The 17,206-nt window shown below is 37.8% G+C and overlaps 1 protein-coding gene across 18 annotated transcripts in view; it reads left to right on the forward strand.

The window, feature by feature from the left end:
• LOC102549174 (ankyrin repeat domain-containing protein 26-like) overlaps positions 1-17,206 on the forward strand; it is a 246,026-nt gene that overhangs the window by 15,692 nt on the left and 213,128 nt on the right. For all 18 annotated transcript variants that reach the window (XM_017600748.3, XM_063276815.1, XM_063276813.1 and 15 more), the window contains exons 2-6: positions 5,597-5,711; positions 5,863-6,036; positions 7,606-7,712; positions 13,351-13,384; positions 13,684-13,819. In XM_017600748.3, coding sequence (XP_017456237.2) covers positions 5,597-5,711; positions 5,863-6,036; positions 7,606-7,712; positions 13,351-13,384; positions 13,684-13,819 — 566 coding nt within the window. The remainder of the gene's footprint in view (positions 1-5,596; positions 5,712-5,862; positions 6,037-7,605; positions 7,713-13,350; positions 13,385-13,683; positions 13,820-17,206) is intronic.

Consider the following 17,206-nt stretch of genomic DNA (forward strand, 5'->3'; position numbering starts at 1 on the left):
GAGCCAGTTTATGAATACTGCATGTGTAATAATTCTTATATCCTATTTATCTGTATATTGATATATTCTACTAATAACTGATTCCTCTAGATTTATAAAACAGCTAATAATGCAAAGCTGAAGGTTTATTAATTAATCAATTTATTATATACACAAAAATAACTAGACTATTTTAGTTGCAGTTTTCTGAAAATAAGATACTGAATATGTTTATCTCAAACTTATTTCCATTTATACAAGGTTTTCTTCAAGAGGTTTAATAATGACTGCAGTCATAATATTGAGAAAAACATTAAAAATAAAAAGTTGTTCATTTAATTTGATATTAGCTCTTGGTTTGATGTATATTGCTTTTGCTATGTTTAGGTATGGGCCTTGAATTCCTGATCTTTCCAATACTTTTAACATGAAGGGGTGTTTTACTTTGTCAAATGCTTTTTCAGCAGCTAGTGAGATGACCATGTGTTTTTTTTATTTTGAGTTTGTTTATATAGTGGATTACTTTAATGGATTTTTGTATATTGGACCAACCTTGCATCCCTGAGATGAAGTCTACTCAATCCTGGTGAATGATGATTTGACAGGTTCTTGGATTCGGTTTGGGAGAATTTTGTTATTTCTGCATCGATATTCATAAGGGACATTGGTCTGAACTCTTTCTTTGTTAGGTCCTTGTGTGGTTTAGGTAACAGAATAACTGTGGCTTCATAGAATGAATTAGGTAGTGTTCCTTCTGTTTCAATTTTATGGAATAGTTTGAGGAGTGTTGGTATTAGCTGCTATACTTTGAAGGTCTGGTAGAATTCTGTACTAAAGCCATCTGGTCCTGGGCTATTTTTGGTTGGGAGGTATTTAATAGCTTCTATGTTTTTAGGGGATATGAGCCTGTTTAGAAAGTTTACCTGCTCTTCATTTAACTTTGGTACCAGGAATCTCTTTAGAAAAACCATCCATTTCATCTAGATTTTCCAAGTTTGTTGACTATAGACTTTTGTAGTAGGATCTGATGTTTTTTTTTTAATTTCTTCAGTTTATGTTGTTCTGTCTCCCTTTTTATTTCTGATTTTGTTAACAGGAGTACTGTCTCTGGCTTAGTTTGTCTGGGGTTTTATCTATCTTGGTGATTTTCCCAAAGAAACAGCTTTTGGTTTTGTTGATTCTTTGTATCACCCAATAGAGGGTAATATTCAAAATATATAAAGAAGTCAAGAAGGTGAGGGAAAAATCAGAGGTTTTAACAGAAAAAAGCAAAAGTGGCTTCATGAAGTCAGAAAAATATAAACATGGTAATAAGAGTTTAACTATGAGCTTCATAAAAGTTGTGTGCATTTGCATGCTGGAAAATTTTGGACAGGGTTGTCATTTACCTTTCATCGTGTTGGGTAAACACTGAATGATTATGTAAGTCCATTTATGAATACCAGCAGTTTCAAAATCCAATTGGTACAATCTTTGACAACTTTATTCTCTCTTAGGCAGAATATGTACAGTATTGTATATATTACTCATTCCCCATTGCCGTACTCCTATTTATGGTATTATTTGGATTTCATCCTTCTGTCAGTTACTCCTGATGAAACTTTTAAAAAGTCACTTAACTATTGCCATAGCTTCATTTCTGTTACTGTGATCTTAACAAAGCAACATACTGGAGGAAAGGGGTTATTTGGCTTACAGTTCTCCATTACAGTTCATTATAGTGGGGAAATCAGAGACAGGATCTGTTCAAACCTCATCCACTTGAGAAAGGAATGAAACAAAAGCAGCCTATTTTTTTTAATATTGGTTATTTTATTTACATTTCAAATGTCATCCTATTTCTTGGATTCCCTTACACAAACCCCAGATCACATTCTTCCCTGCTTCTATGAGCGTGCTTTTCCACCACTCACCTACTCCTGCCTTACCACCCTAGCATCCCTCTATTCTGGGCTATTGAGCCTCTGCATTTCCAAGGGCCTCCCTTTGATGTCAGATAAGGCAATCCTCTGCTACATATGCACCTGGAGGCAGGGGTCTGTCCATGTGTAAGGGACAAAGAATGGAGCAGAGACTGAAGGAAAGGCCATCCAGAGAAGGCCTCAGCTAGGGGTCCATCTCATCTACAGACTCCAATCTCAGACACTATTGCTGATGCCAAGAAGATCCTGCTGACAGGAGCTTGTTATAACTGTCCCCTGAGAGACTCTGCCAGAGCCTGACCAATAGGGATGTGGAAACTGGTAGCCAACCATCAGATTGAGTGTGGGGACCCCAAGGGAAGAGTTAGGGGAAGAACCGAAGGGGCTGAAGGTTTTTGGGGTCCCATAGGAAGAACAACGATATCAACCAACCAGACCCCCCAGAACTCCCAGGGACTAAACCATCAACCAAAAAGCAACCTATTCACTATTAGTTCTCATTACTCATCCTATGTACCTTTAGCACCTAGAGTGTGTCTTTCACATAGTTAAAAAGAAAGTAACCCCCAGACATCTCCCACAGCAAACCTGATGTGGAGAATTCCACTGTTAAGGCTCTGGTTTCAGGGGATTCTAAGTTGTGGCAAGTTATTATTGAAAAATAATTCAACATAGCTTCCTAGATGTTGGAATACATGTGTATTTCAATAAATGAAATCATGAATAACCCATATTGTAACTATTTAAATGAAAAACTTCTCATAACTGTGTGTCTTGATGTGGAGATAATAAAACAGAAACTTAAAGATTAGCTAACATCATTCATCCAGAACACATATAGGCACATACACCCCCCACACACACAATGCACTCATGCTCAATACCCAGACATCATCCACATTCCCAGAAACCCCGTATATATGCACACACACAGAGATATAAAGACACACACACACACACACACACACACACACACACACAGAAGCATATGTACCCAGGTACACATACTCACACACATGCACACACAGATATAAACACACCATTAACCCTGTACATACAGAGATATATGACACAAAAAACCACACAGACATGCCCACAATGCCCACAGGTACACACACTCACACATACTTGCACACACACATACACACGTGTATGTCCATATGTGCACACACACACCCTACACATACACACACATGTGCACATACCACACACATGCAAACACACAGGGACACATGCACACACAATCACACATACATGCACACACATAAACACATGTATTCCCATATGTGCACACACACACTCCACAGATGCACACACATACACATGTACATGCACCACACACATGCACACACACACAGGGATACACACATGCACACACACAGACAGACAGACACATACAAACTCATATACACTCACATACCCACACAATGCAAACAGGCACATATATACACACACTACACATATAAACACTGTAATATACATTCAAAAACTCAGAGACACAAACATACATGAAAATGACTTTAGTTCAAAGAATCAAAGTAGACTAGAACCAAATGCCACTGTAAAGGTTTTACAGTTAAGTTCATGTGCTCTTTTGTTAATGTCATTTCCTCATGTAGGGGAAGAGAGTGACTACAGAGAGTATGTTTATAAATTAAGATATGGCCTGCTGATAAAACAACTGTAAGTGCAGTCTTACTCATTCCTTGATTTATGGATTGTGAGTGATAATTAATAAAATTGTTAATTAGATATATTAAAATGCTCACAATTTTTAAATATAAATCATTGAATTGCTAAACTTTATCTATTCTTTTTACTCAGTAGTTCACCAAATTCACTTTGATTCTCTACTATGTAGCACACTTATTCAATGGCCTGTAAATGTAAAAGTGTGCAGATTTACCTGTGCTGATTAGAAAGTTGGAGAAATGAGACTCAAGTCCAACTGAAACTTTACCTCTTTCCTTTCAATTAACAACATTTCTGAAATTAGGAAATTGTAAAGAGTAGCTAGCATAAAAAATTATACCACTGTCACAAATTACTATCCAATAATTTAAATTATTAATTAATTGAAACTTTTCATCTCTAAACATTGTATAAATTTAAATAATGAATAAAATTATCCATACTTTCTCATTTGAGTCCTGGTTTTTCTTTGGCTAAAGATTTAGAAATCAAAGAAAGAATTATTTTTCTGATATATTATTATCATCACATCCTCGTTACCTACCATATTTCCACATCTCGAATGTATTTAAACATTATGACTAGGACTCCCAGAAAATGTAAGCACAGTTGGTTGTGATTCTTACTAATTTTATGCATTATGAAATCTAAAACTTGCTATCAAGTAAAGCCCATATGTGATGAATTAATAAGGCACATCATAAGGTAAAGTTGTCAGAGTGTGAGAAGAACAGGGTCATAGTCCAGGCACAGTGTGCTCACTTGTAATGCCCAGTACCAGTGGAAGGATTGAAACTTTAAAGCTCCTGAGACACATGGTGAATTCAAGAGCAGCCCAAGCTCTGTAGAAAGGCTGTGTCTCAACGCAAACATATCCAAGCATCTAAATACTGAGCAGTTAGTTTCACGGTACAGACTGCTCAAAATGCTTTGCATGTGTGTTTGTTCAATATTCCCACTGTGACCTGTGAGACGAGCATATTTTGATTGACTTTTTATGTATGAGGGGTTAGGTGTGGAGAGATTAAAGCAATGGGTAGCAACAGAGTTTAAAGTAGGATTAGAATCCAAATTGAGGTAAGTTCTAATTCAGAAAGGTTCCTTTGGCCAAGTGTGCTGGATGGTTTTAGGTAAACTTGACACAAGCTAAAGTCATCAGAGAGGAGATGACTAAAAGTGTCTCCATAAGATCTGGCTGTAGCAATCCTGGAGGGCATTTTCTTAATTAGTGATTGATGGTGGAGGACCCAGCCCATTGTGGGTGGTGCCATCCCTTGGCTGGTGGTTCTGGTTTCCATAAGAACTCAGGCTCAGAAAAAGATGGAGAGCAAGCAAGTAAGCAGCACTCCTCCATGGCTTGCGATAATCAGCTACTGCCTACAGGTTTCTCCCATTTGAATAGCTACCCTCACAGCTTTTAGAGATAAACTGTTTTCTGGAACTGTGTGTGAAATAAGTCCATTCACTCCCAAGTAGTTTTGATCATGGTGTTTATCACACGGTGGCAATCCTAAATATGACAGCTTGTTATTAGCTTAGAGGGGCATTGCCATGAGAGAGCTGACCATGTCTTTTGGGGAGGATTAAAGAAGGACTTTGGAATAATGTGCAAGAAAAGCACTGAGTGTTCAGTAGTTGGTGAGTTGTTCTGTAGGATCTTGGTAGATAAGAATGTTGAGTGTAATTCATTGGATGGAGCCTGGCTTAGGGAATCTTCAGAGCGATGCATAAAGACTCTATCAGGGCCATTTCTATTTTCTTACCCATGTTGCTTTGATCATATCATATTCTTTCATTGCAGCCATGGAAACCTAAGTAAGACTTCAGACATTTTCAGCTCAGTGGTGGCACCCTTGCCTCCCATGCAGAGATGTATGTGCCATGTTTTCAACACTAAAAAAATTCTCTTAATTGGCTGCCCTAAGTTAATGAAAATTTCATGAATAATTGTGTGGTTTTGACCTAGTTTTGTAAAAATTCTTAACAAGTTTTCATTTTCACAGGACTATTTTGCACTATGCCTGTGCACATGGCCATCCTCAAGTAGTTGCTCTCCTATTAAAGTGGAATTGTGACATTGATCTCCGTGACAGTGACAACAGCACAGCACTAATTAAGGTAAACAGCATTGAACACTTTCAGTGTGAAACATATTTGATGGGAATTCTGGGAATAAACCTGATCTCGGCTAAATGCAAATAATTATTGAAATCTATGAAATTTTTGTTTTTCTCATTTTCTAAACTATTTCTTGATTTAATTCCCACAGGCTTCACAGTATGAGCAGGAAGAATGTTTGGCCATTTTATTAGAACACGGGGCAGATCCAAATGCTATGGACAATAGTGGGAACACGGCACTACACTATGCTGTTTGGCATAACAATACCTCAATGGCAACCAAATTGCTGGCACATCATGCTGACATCAATATAAGGAATGAGGTAGAGACCGCACAGCTTTGATTTACAGACTATGTGCACTAGGTGTACTTTAAATTTTATATATGTATATGTATATATATATATATACATCTTTCTCTCTCTCTCTCTCTCTCTCTCTCTCTCTCTCTCTCTGTGTGTGTGTGTGTGTGTTTCAAGTCAAATAAGGTTTTCACATAAATACTTAAAAATATTTTGTTGTAGTCCTGATAGAGGATTGACATAAGAATCTCACAAATAAATGTAATAAGTGAATTTTATAAATCTCACAAACTTAAGACAACTCTAGAACAGTCAGATTTGATGGAACTCCTTCCTCCCTAGATTTCCTTTCCAAAGACACTGCACTCTCTGTCCTTCCTTTAGTCACTTGATGAACATTATAAAGAGATTTATTGCCTCCATCCATGGTAATTCTGATGATCATTCCAATTCCCTCATGGGTAATCTTGTAACTATAGCCTTTCAGGATTTCATGTTGCCTTATGCTACCCATGCATCAGATGAACAAGCATCAATAAGACACAGGGTTTCTACATTACAAATGTCTCAGTTATGAATCTTCTTGTCAGTTTAAGTTGCATGGGATCCATCTTGGCATGTCAGTTCATTTCATAGAGCTCTGACAACTCTGGACTTTCAGTTGTAATTAGATAACCACATCATCATTTGTCCCTTAGTTTATGAGACACAATCTTAGACAATCATGGTTGACCTTGAATTTTTTATGTAGATCAGGATGACATTGAACTTGTATCTTCCTTCACCCTTGACGTGCTGGGCTTTTGGGCATTCACCATCATACCTAGAGTGTGGTATTCTCTTTGCAATTAATTTCCAACTAAATACTTATTTTGGTGATGATGCTGTATAAGTGAAGTAAAAACAAGTATTGGAGAAGATGTCCAAGGGTATATTGTCAATTTACTTCATTTTATGCTGATTTTCATTAGAGGTTTATTGTAAAGAACTTCCAAATAAAAAACCTAATGCCCCAAATTTAATTATGGTAAAAAAGTTTACAGTATTTTCCTTGAGAAAATAGTTAAATTGTGCAGGGTTTAATACTTCATATTCGAAAGAATATTATTTTCACAGAATATCAAGGCTCACATGTATGCCAGGTTCATTTGTTAGAGAAATAATATAAATGTGTATACAGTAGGTCAGGTGTGGAAGAAATACTGTGATGTGTTATCTTTTCTACATGGTGCTTTTGTGACAAGCATGGTCTGCTTCAGTGACTTGGAGTTGACAGCATTACAGAATCATGCACATTCTCATTAGCTTATGAAAGAAAATGTTTAGATTCTAGTTGTGGTATCTGGAACCCATGGGCAGATATTTTGTTTCAAATGGTTCACTAAGACAAAGGTTGTTAATTAAGTGACACAGGTATCAAATGTAATCTCATGGGTTATGAAGAATGAATCTTTGTGAGAGTACTGTGTAGCAAGAATGTCAAGGATGTGGCTTACTGAACCACAGAAGACATGAGCTCCACTGTATCTTCCATAGTATTTTCTGTTGAGAAATATTAAGTTCTCAGAGTTAATAATTTATTTTTTGTAGGATAGCTTTACACCTGTTATACTGGCTCTAATAAAGAACAATGAAAACCTGGCAAAATTTTTAGAAGACCAGAGAAAAAAGATACAGGAACCTGATGAATTAGACAGGTAAAGTGGTTAATTCTTTTATTTTTAGGTCTTTACGGGATTCTATAGCGGGTATAATCTCTGAAGCCCTGTTGTTGGAGTTCCTAATACTATTAAATTGGTAGAAAAACCCCACATAGTCCGGATATTAAAATTAAAAAATATACCTGGATTGGACATTCTAGCATTGTACCAACTTACTCACCAGCTATGAGACCCCTTGCTTCTTGCGGTTTCTCCTGGCCAGGATGCTCTGGTTCATCATGGTTTCTCCTCCTCTCCTCCATCCTCTCTTCTCCTCTCACCTCCCCCAACCCAACTCTTGAGTCTCCCTTCCCACCTTTCCCTTCCACTGCCCAATCACTGGGTTAGCCTTTTTTTGAAGTTTAGAATTTGGAGTCTATATTTTAATATTTGATTGAAAATGAGTAGCTGGGTCATTTCTTTTTAAAAATCACAGTCTTTTATATTCAGTTCCTTAAAAATGCTATATTAAATGAAAGTACATTTTGAACAGAATTTCTTCTCTTCAGTAACTCTTTTCTGGAAAGATTTTCTTTGTCTTTGATAGTGAATTCCACATTCTCAACACTCATAAACTTGGCAAATGGAGATTAGCTTAATATTTTGTTCAGCCTGAGTGAGTGATAGGACAGCTCAGACAAGACTACATAGAAAATCCAAGTCTGTCTTTACACACACACACACACACACACACACACACACACACACACACACACACACTTGCATGTGTTGGGCCATACAATCATGTGTACCCACACATATGCAAACACACAAATGCATACACATACACATAGACACATGTACACATACATGCATGCACATTTTATTGGTAATTGATCCTATCTATAGTTGAATACTGTGTGCTTTAATAAGTTGTAGAGCATTTAGAACTTCTGGGGGTTCTGTTCAGAAATTTTACCCAGTGCCCACGTGTTCGGGGCTCTTCCCCACTTTTTCTTCCATTAGTTTGAGTGTATCTGGTTTGATGTGGAGGTCCTTGATCCACTGGGACTTTTGCTTTGTTCAGGGTATTAAGAATGGATTGATTTGCATTCTTCTACATGCTGACCTCCAGTTGAACCAGCATCATTTGTTGAAAATGCTATTGTTCCACTGGATGGTTTTAGCTCCTTTGTCAATCATTAAGTGATCATGGGTGTGTGGGATCATTTCTGGGTTCTTAAATTATTTTTTTTTTTTGGTTCTTTTTTCGGAGCTGGGGACTGAACCCAGGGCCTTGCACTTCCTAGGCAAGCGCTCTGCCACTGAGCCAAATCCCCAACCCCGGGTTCTTCAATTCTATTCCATTGATCTACCTGCCTGTCTCTGTACCAATGCCATACGTTTTTTGTTTTGTTTTGTTTTGTTTTGTTTTAATCACAATTGCTCTGTAATACAGCTTGAGGTCAGGGATGGTGATTCCACCAGAAGTTTTTTTATTGTTGAGGATAGTTTTTGCTATCCTGGGTTTTTTGTTATTCCAGGTGAATTTGCAAACTGCTCTTTTTAACTCTATGGAGAATTGATTTGGAATTTTGAAGGGCATTGCATTGAATCTGTAGATTGCTTTTGGCAAAATGGCCATTTTGACTATATTAATCCCGCCAATCCATGAGGATGGGAAGTCTGTCCATCTTCTGAGGTGATCTTCAATTTGTTTCAAGTTTCTCTCCATTTAGTTTGATGTTGACTACTGGTTTGCTGTATATTGCTTTTACTACATTTAGGTATGGGCCTTGAATTCCTGATAATCCAGGACTTTCATCATTGAAGTGGTGTTGAATTTTGTCCACTACTTTCTCAGCATCTAATGAGAAGATCATGTAGTTTTTTTTCTTTGAGTTAGTTTACATAGTGGATTACATTGAGGGATTTTTGTATATTGAACCATCCCTGCATCCCTGGGATTAAGCCTACTTGATTATGATGGATGATCATTTTGATGTGTTCTTGGATTTGGTTTGTGAGAATTATACTGAGTATTTTTGTGTTGATATACATAAGGGAAATTGGTCTGAAGTTCTCTTTGTTGGGTCTTTTTGTGGTTTAGGTATAAGTGTAATTGTGGTTTCATAGAAGGAATTGGGTAGTGCTTCTTCTGTTTCTGTCTTGTGGAATAGTTTGGCCAGTATTGGTATGAGGTCTTCCATGAAGGTCTGATAGAATTCTACACTAAACCCATCTGGTCCTGGCCTTTTTTTTAGTTGGGAGAGTTTTAATAACTGCTTCTATTTCTTTAGGAGTTATGGGACTGTTTAGATAGTTTATCTGATCCTGATTTAACTTTTGTACCCAGTATCTGTCTAAAAAATTGGCCATTTCAAGATTTTCCAATTTTGTTGAATGTAGGCTTTTGTAACAATCTGATGATTGATTGAATTTCCTCAGATTCTCTTATGTCCCCTTTTTCATTTCTGATTTTGTTTACTTGGATACATGCTCCATTCTCTCTGGTTATTCTGGATAAGGGTTTATCTATCTTGTTGATTTTCTCAAAGAACCAGCTCCTGGTTTTGTTGATTCTTTGTATAGTTCTATTTGTTTCTACTTGGTTGATTTCAACCCTTAGTTTGATTATTTCCTGCCTTCTACTCCTCTTGGGTGTACTTGCTTCTTTTTGTCCTAGAGCTTTTAGGTGTGCCATCAAGCTGCTAATGTCTGCTCTGTCCAGTTTCTTTTTGGAGGCATTCAGAGCTATGAGTATTTCCTCTCAGCACTGCTTTCTTTCTTTCTTTTTAATTTTGTATTAGATATATTTCTTTACTTACATTTCAAATGTTATTCCCTTTCCCAGTTTCCTGTCATAAGCCCCCCTAACCCCCATTCCCCTGCACTAGGGGTCCAACCTTGGCAGGACCAAGGGCTTTCCCTTACACTGATGCCTCAAGAAACCTATTCTCTGCTACATATGCAGTTGGAGCTCTGGTTCAGTCTATGTATAGACTTTCAGTAGTGGTTTAGTTCCTGGAAGCTCTGGTTAGTTGGCATTGTTTCAGCACTGCTTTCATTGTGTCCCATAAGTTTGGATATGTTATGCCTTCATTTTCATTAAATTCTAAAATGTCTTTAATTTCTTTCTTTATTTCTTCCTGAACAAGTAATCATTGAATAGAGTGTTGTTCAACTTCTATATATATATTTGTGCTTTCTATTGTTATTGTCCTTATTGACCACTAGCATTAGTCTGTGGTGATCTGATAGGATGCATGGGATTATTTCAGTCTTCTTGTATATGTTGAGGCCTGTTTTGTGATTGATTATATTTTCAATTTTGGAGAAGGTACCATTAGGTGCTGTGAAGAAGGTGTATTTTGTTTTATGATTAAATATTCTATAAATATCTGTTAATACTTTTGGTTCATGACTTCTGTTAGTTTCTCTGTATCTCTGTTTAGTTTCTGTTTCCAAGATCTGTCCATTGATGAGAGTGGCATGTTGAAATCTTCCGCTATTATTGTGTGTGGTGCAATGTGTGCTTTGAGTTTTAGTGTAGTGTCTTTTATAAATGTAGGTGCCCTTATATTTAGAGCATAGATATTCAGGATTGAGAGTACATCTTGGTGGATTTTTCCTTTGGTGAATGTGCATGTCCTTCCTTATCTTTTTTTTTCTTGATAACTTCTGGTTGATTTTATTCGATATTAAAGTGGTTACTCCTTTCTTCTTACTTACAGTTGCTTGGAAACTTTTTTCCTGGCCTTTTTCACTGAGGAAGTATCTGTCTTTGTCACTGAGTTGGGTTTCCTGTATGCAGCAAAATGCTGGGTCCTCTTTACATATCCAGTCTGTTAGTCTATGTCTTTTATTGGGAAATCGAGTGCATTGATTTGAGAGATATTAGGGACCAATGATTGTTGTTTCCTATTATTTCTGTTGTTAGAGGTGGAATTATGTTTGTTTGGCTATCTTCTTTTTGTTTAGTTGAAAGATTACTTTCTTGCCTTTTCTAGGGTGTAGTTTCCCTCCTTCTGTTGGTGTTTTTTATTTATTATCCTTTGTAGGGCTGGATTTGTAGATAGATACTGTGTAAATTTGGTTTTGTCATTGAATTTCTTGCTTTCTCCATCTATGTTAATTGAGAGTTTTGCTGGATATAGTAGCCTGGGCTGGCATTTTGTTCGCTTAGGGTCTTTATGGCATCTGTCCACAATCTTCTGGCTTTTATAGCTTCTGGTAAGAAGTCTGGTGTAATTCTTATAGATTTGCCTTTATATGTTTGTTGACTTTTTTCCTTTACTGCTTTTAATATTCTTTCTTTGTTTTTTGTGTTTGGTGTTTTGACTATTATGTGATGGGAGGAATTTCTTTTCTGGTCTAATCTATTTGGAGTTCTGTAGGCTTCTTGTATGTTTTTGGGCATCTCTTTCATTAGGTTAGGGATGTTTTCTTCTATAATTTTGTTGAAGACATTTACTGGCCCTTTAAGTTGGGAGTCTTTGATCTACTCTATACTTATTATCCTTAGGTTTGATCTTCTCATTGTGTCCTGGATTTTCTGGATGTTTTGGGTTAGGAACTTCTTGTGTTTTACATTATCTTTGATGGTCATATCAATGTTTTCTATGGCATCTTCTGCCCCTGATATTCTCTCTTCTATTTCTTGTATTCGGTTGTTGATGCTTGTGTCTATGACTCCTGATTTGTTTGATAGTTTTCTATCTCCAGGGTTGTCCCCTTTTTTGCTTTCTTTATTGTTCCTATACCCTTTTTAAAATCCTGGATGATTTTCTTTAATTCCTTCACATGTTTGGTTGTGTTTTCCTGTAATACTTTAAGGAATTTTTGTGTTTCCTCTTTAAGGGCTTCTACTTGTTTACCTATGTTGTCCTGTATTATTTTAAGGGAGTTATTTATGTCCTTCTTAACTCCCTGTGTCATCATCATGAGATGATTTGGACTTTACATCCAAATCTTGCTTTTCTGGTGTGTTGGGATATCTAATATTTGCTTTGGTGGGAGAACTGGGCTCTGACAGTGCCAGGTCATCTTGGTTTCTGTTGTTTAGGATCCTGTGCTTGCCTCTTGCCATCAGGTTGTCTCTGGTGTTAGCTTGTGTTGCTGTCTGTGACAGTGGCTTGATACTCATATAAGCCTATGTGTCAGCACTCCTGTAGACCTGTTTTTTTTTTTTAAGCAAGATCTGGAAACAGAGCTGGTCCTGGGTTTGTGTGACCTGAAACCTCCAGGCAGGTTGCTTGTAGCAGAAGATTTGGTTGTACCTCTGCTCTCAGGTTTGTAGGTACTCCTGGCAACTGGCTGTCAGCTCTTGGTGCAGGCAGAAATCCAAAGGGTCCTGCTGATGACTGCTCCTAGGTTCCTGTGCCCAGAGGGCACAGAGTGTACAAGTTGTAGTTCTTCTTGGGTCAGGAATGTGGGCAGAAGTAGTTGTGTCCTCCAAGCTCTCAGGATTGTCTGGATTTTGCACTGTGTTCTTGTCTTAATTTCAATCTTTTTATGATTTCAGTAGTGGTATTCATTTTATATTAATGTTCCTCTTCTTGTCTATAGCATACTTCTTTTGTAGAAAATTATTTTAGTTCTAATATCTGGTAATTTTATGGATAGAATAAATAAACTTTTTTGTGTTTTATTTACAAATTTAATATTCATCTGAAAGTATTTTATGTTTTTATAGGTCTTCAAAGAAAACTTCCAATGAAAAGGACAAGGTATGGGAATATAAATTCAAATTGTATTTATTAAGATACAGTATAAAAGTCAAAGTAATATATTATAAAGTGACTTTAAATTATAGTATAAAATAAAATAAAATTAAGAATCTTTTATTATATTCAAAACATTTTCAAAAGTCGCCAATAGTAAAGGTGTCCTTCCTATAAAAATCAGGCCTTTCAGAAGCATCTGCATTGTTACTTATGTAAAGTGTGGGTATTTGTCTTTTCTGTATACTTAGTGCATGGGCTACATAATGTGAAGACATCTTATATAACTATAATTCATTTTATAGGTCAAAGAAGAAGAAAATCGTATGTTTGAACTTAATGAACTCATATCATCATCTGAGAGAAACTCAGAGGACTGTGAGATGTTCAGTCATGACACTATTTTGCAACTTATTGAGCAGCTCAGGAGGCAGAGCAAAGGTAGGAGTTTTGCATGCAGCCTCTGTGTGTGCTATAGACGAACATGAATTAGAGTATCACTCATGAAATATCAAAGAACAGAAAACTAGTCTCAGCAGGAGCTGCCAGCAAGCCTGAGCTTCAGTGAGAGAGCATGACAGTGTGGCTTTGGGGTTGTTGCATGAGACTCATGGGTTACAACAAAATGCCACAGGCCAGTCAGCCAGTACATTAAATTGTGGGCTGTACTTTTTGTTGCACTTTCATGTGGCTGGAGGATTGCAGCAGCTCTCTGGAGTGAGTTTGATGAAGGAGGCTGAATCCAGACATGATGTTTTGCCCTATGATGTGTTGAGGAGACACTCTGAGACTACACCGGGTGTTTTCTTGGCTCCTCTCTTTACCTTAGTTATGTTAAGATTGTCTTCTATACTCTTCAAAAAATATTTTATACGTGTGTGTGTGTGTGTGTCTGTGAGTGTGTGTGTGTGTGTGTGTGTGTGTGTGTACACCTGGTTGTGAGCATTTGTTGGCATGCACAGTCTAGAGGAGGAGTTCAGGTGTCCTGCTCTATCATTATCTTGCTTAGTCCTTTGAGACGGTATCTCTCTGAGTTTGAACCTAGGTTGGCATGCCAGCACTCTTGTCTGCAGCTCTCAAAGCCTTGGCGTACAGGCACGTATGTAGTCAGATGTGCTTTTTAATGGATATTTGAACTCAGGTCTCATGTTTGCACAGCAAACACCCATATACACTGAGCTAGCTCCCTTAAGACTGATTGTATCTATTTTTAAAAATTTATTAATTTTTAAAAATTTTTACATTCAAGATTTTATTCCTCTCCTGGTTCACCCTCTTACTGTTCCACATCAAATACCTCCTCCCCATTCCCCCTATCTACACTAGGATGTATCTACCCCACTTAACCCCCAGACCTCTTAACTTCCTGGGGTCTCCATTCTCTTGAGGGTTAGATGCATCTTCTCTGAACCTAGACATGAGAGTCTACTGCTGTATATTTGTTGAGGCCCTCATATCAGCTGGTGTATGCTGCCTGGTTGGTGATCCAGTGTCTGAGAGATCTCAGGGATCCAAGTTAATTGAGACTGCTGGTCCTCTTACAGGGTTGCCATCCTCCTCAGTTTCCTCCAACTTTTCCCTAATTCAACCACAGGGATCAGCAGCTTCTGTTGATTGGTTAAGTGCAAATATCTGCATCTGACTCTTTCAGCTGCCTGTTGGGTCTTTTGGAGGGTAGTCATGATAGTTCCCTTTTTGTGAGCACTCCATAGCCTCAGTAATGGTGTTAGGCTTTCCTCCACTCCCCCCACCCCGAGCTGGATACCATTTTGGGCCTGTCTCTGGACCTTCTTTTCCTCAGGTTCTCCGTTTCCAACCCTGCAGTTCTTTGCCGGAACAATTATGGTTCAGAGTTTTGACTGTGGGATAGTCTCTCTTGATGCCCTGTCCTTCTTCTGGAGGTGGGTTCTACAAGTTCCCTCTCCCCACTGTAGTGTATTTCACGTAAGGTGCCCCCTTTGAGTTCTGAGACAGTCTCACCTCCCAGGTCTCTGGTGCATTCTTGAGGGTTCTCCCAACCTTTTTCCTCCCGAGGTCACCTGTTTCCATTCTTTCTGCTGGCCCACAGGGCTTCAGTTCTTTTCCCCCAACGAATACCAGATCATGTTCCCCTCTCCTGCACTCCCAACCCCTCTTCTGTTTCTCCCTCCCTCCTCGTGGTTGCTTTCTTCTGGCTCCAAGTGGTACTGAGGCATCCTCATTTGGGCCCTTCAGCTTGTTGAACTTTTTGGGTTCTGTGGAATGTATCTTGGGTATTCTGTACTCTTTTTTGGCTAATATCTACATATTAGTATATACCATGCATGTCCTTTTGGGTCTGAATTACTTCACTCAGAATGATATTTTCTATCTCCATTCATTTGCCTGCAAAACTCAGGATATCCTCTTTCTTAATTGTGTAAATGAACCACATTTTCTGTATCCATTTTTCTGTCGTGGGACATCTGGGTTGTTTCTGCTTCTGGCTATCACAAATAAGGCCACTATGAACATAGTGGAACACGTGCCCATGTGATGACATAGTGGGGCATCGTTGGAGTATATTCCCAAGAGTGATATTTCTGGGTCTTTAGGTAGGTCTATTTCCAATTTTCTGAAGAACCTTCAAATTGATTTCCAGAGTGGTTGTACCAGTCTCCAATACCACTAGCAATGGAGGAGTATTCCTCTTTCTCCACATCCTCACCAACATGTGCTGTCACCTGAGGTTTTGATCTTAGCCATTATGTTTGGTATAAGGTGGAATCCCAGGATCATTTTGATTTGCATTTCTCTGATCACTAAGGACTTAGATTTCTTTACATGCTTCTTAGGCATTTGAAACTCCTCTGTTGTAAATTCTCTGTTTAGTTCTATACCATATTTTTTGATTGGGTTGTTTGGTTTTTTGTTGGTTAGCTTCTTGAGTTCTTTATATATTTTTGATATTAGCCCTCTACAGAATGTGGGGTTCATGAAAAATTTTCTCAGTCTGTAGGTTGCTGATTTGTCTTATTGACCATGTCTTTTGCCTTACAGAGGCTTTCCAGTTTCATGAGGTCCTATTTATCAATTCTTGATCTTAGAGCCTGAACCATTGGAGTTCTGTTTGGGAAATTTCCTCCTGTGCCAATGAGTTTAAGGCTTTTCCCCACTTTCTCTTCTATTAGAATCAGTGTCTCTTCTGGTTTTATATTGAGGTCCTTATCCACTTGGACTTGAGCTTTGTGCAAGAGGACAAACATGGATCTATTTTCACTTTTCTACATACAGTCAGCCAGTTAGACCAGCACCATTTAGTGAAGATACTTTGTTTTTTTTTATTGTATGTTTTTAGCTTCTTGGTCAAAGATCAAGTTTGTGTAAGTGTGTGTTTTTATTTCTGGGTCTTCAATTTTGTTCCATTGATCAATCTGTCTGTCTCTGTACCAGACGTGTGCAGTTTTTTTTTTTTTATCACTTTTGTTCTGTAGTAGAGCTTGAGGTCAGTGATAGTGAGTCCCCCAGCTGTTCTTTTACTGTTAAGAATTTTTTTTTGCTATTCTGGGTTTTTTGCCTTTCCTCATGCATTTGAGAATTGGTTTTTTAATCTAATTTTTATTCACTCGGATGTTTTACAATATTTTAAGGTGTGGGTGTTAATATGTTTGTGTATGTGTGTATTTGTGTGTACATGCAGGTGTGTATGCATATCTGTATGTGTGTATTTGTGTGTACATGCATGTGTGTATGCATATCTGTATGTGTGCATTTGTGTATACATGCATGTGTGTATGCATATCTGTATGTGTGCCTGTTATGCATCTTCCTCAATTGCACTCAATCTCATTTTTTTTGAAACAGCCCGTC

The sequence above is a fragment of the Rattus norvegicus genome, chromosome 17 (assembly GCF_036323735.1).
Source record: "Rattus norvegicus strain BN/NHsdMcwi chromosome 17, GRCr8, whole genome shotgun sequence".
In the NCBI taxonomy this organism is placed as follows: domain Eukaryota; kingdom Metazoa; phylum Chordata; class Mammalia; order Rodentia; family Muridae; genus Rattus; species Rattus norvegicus.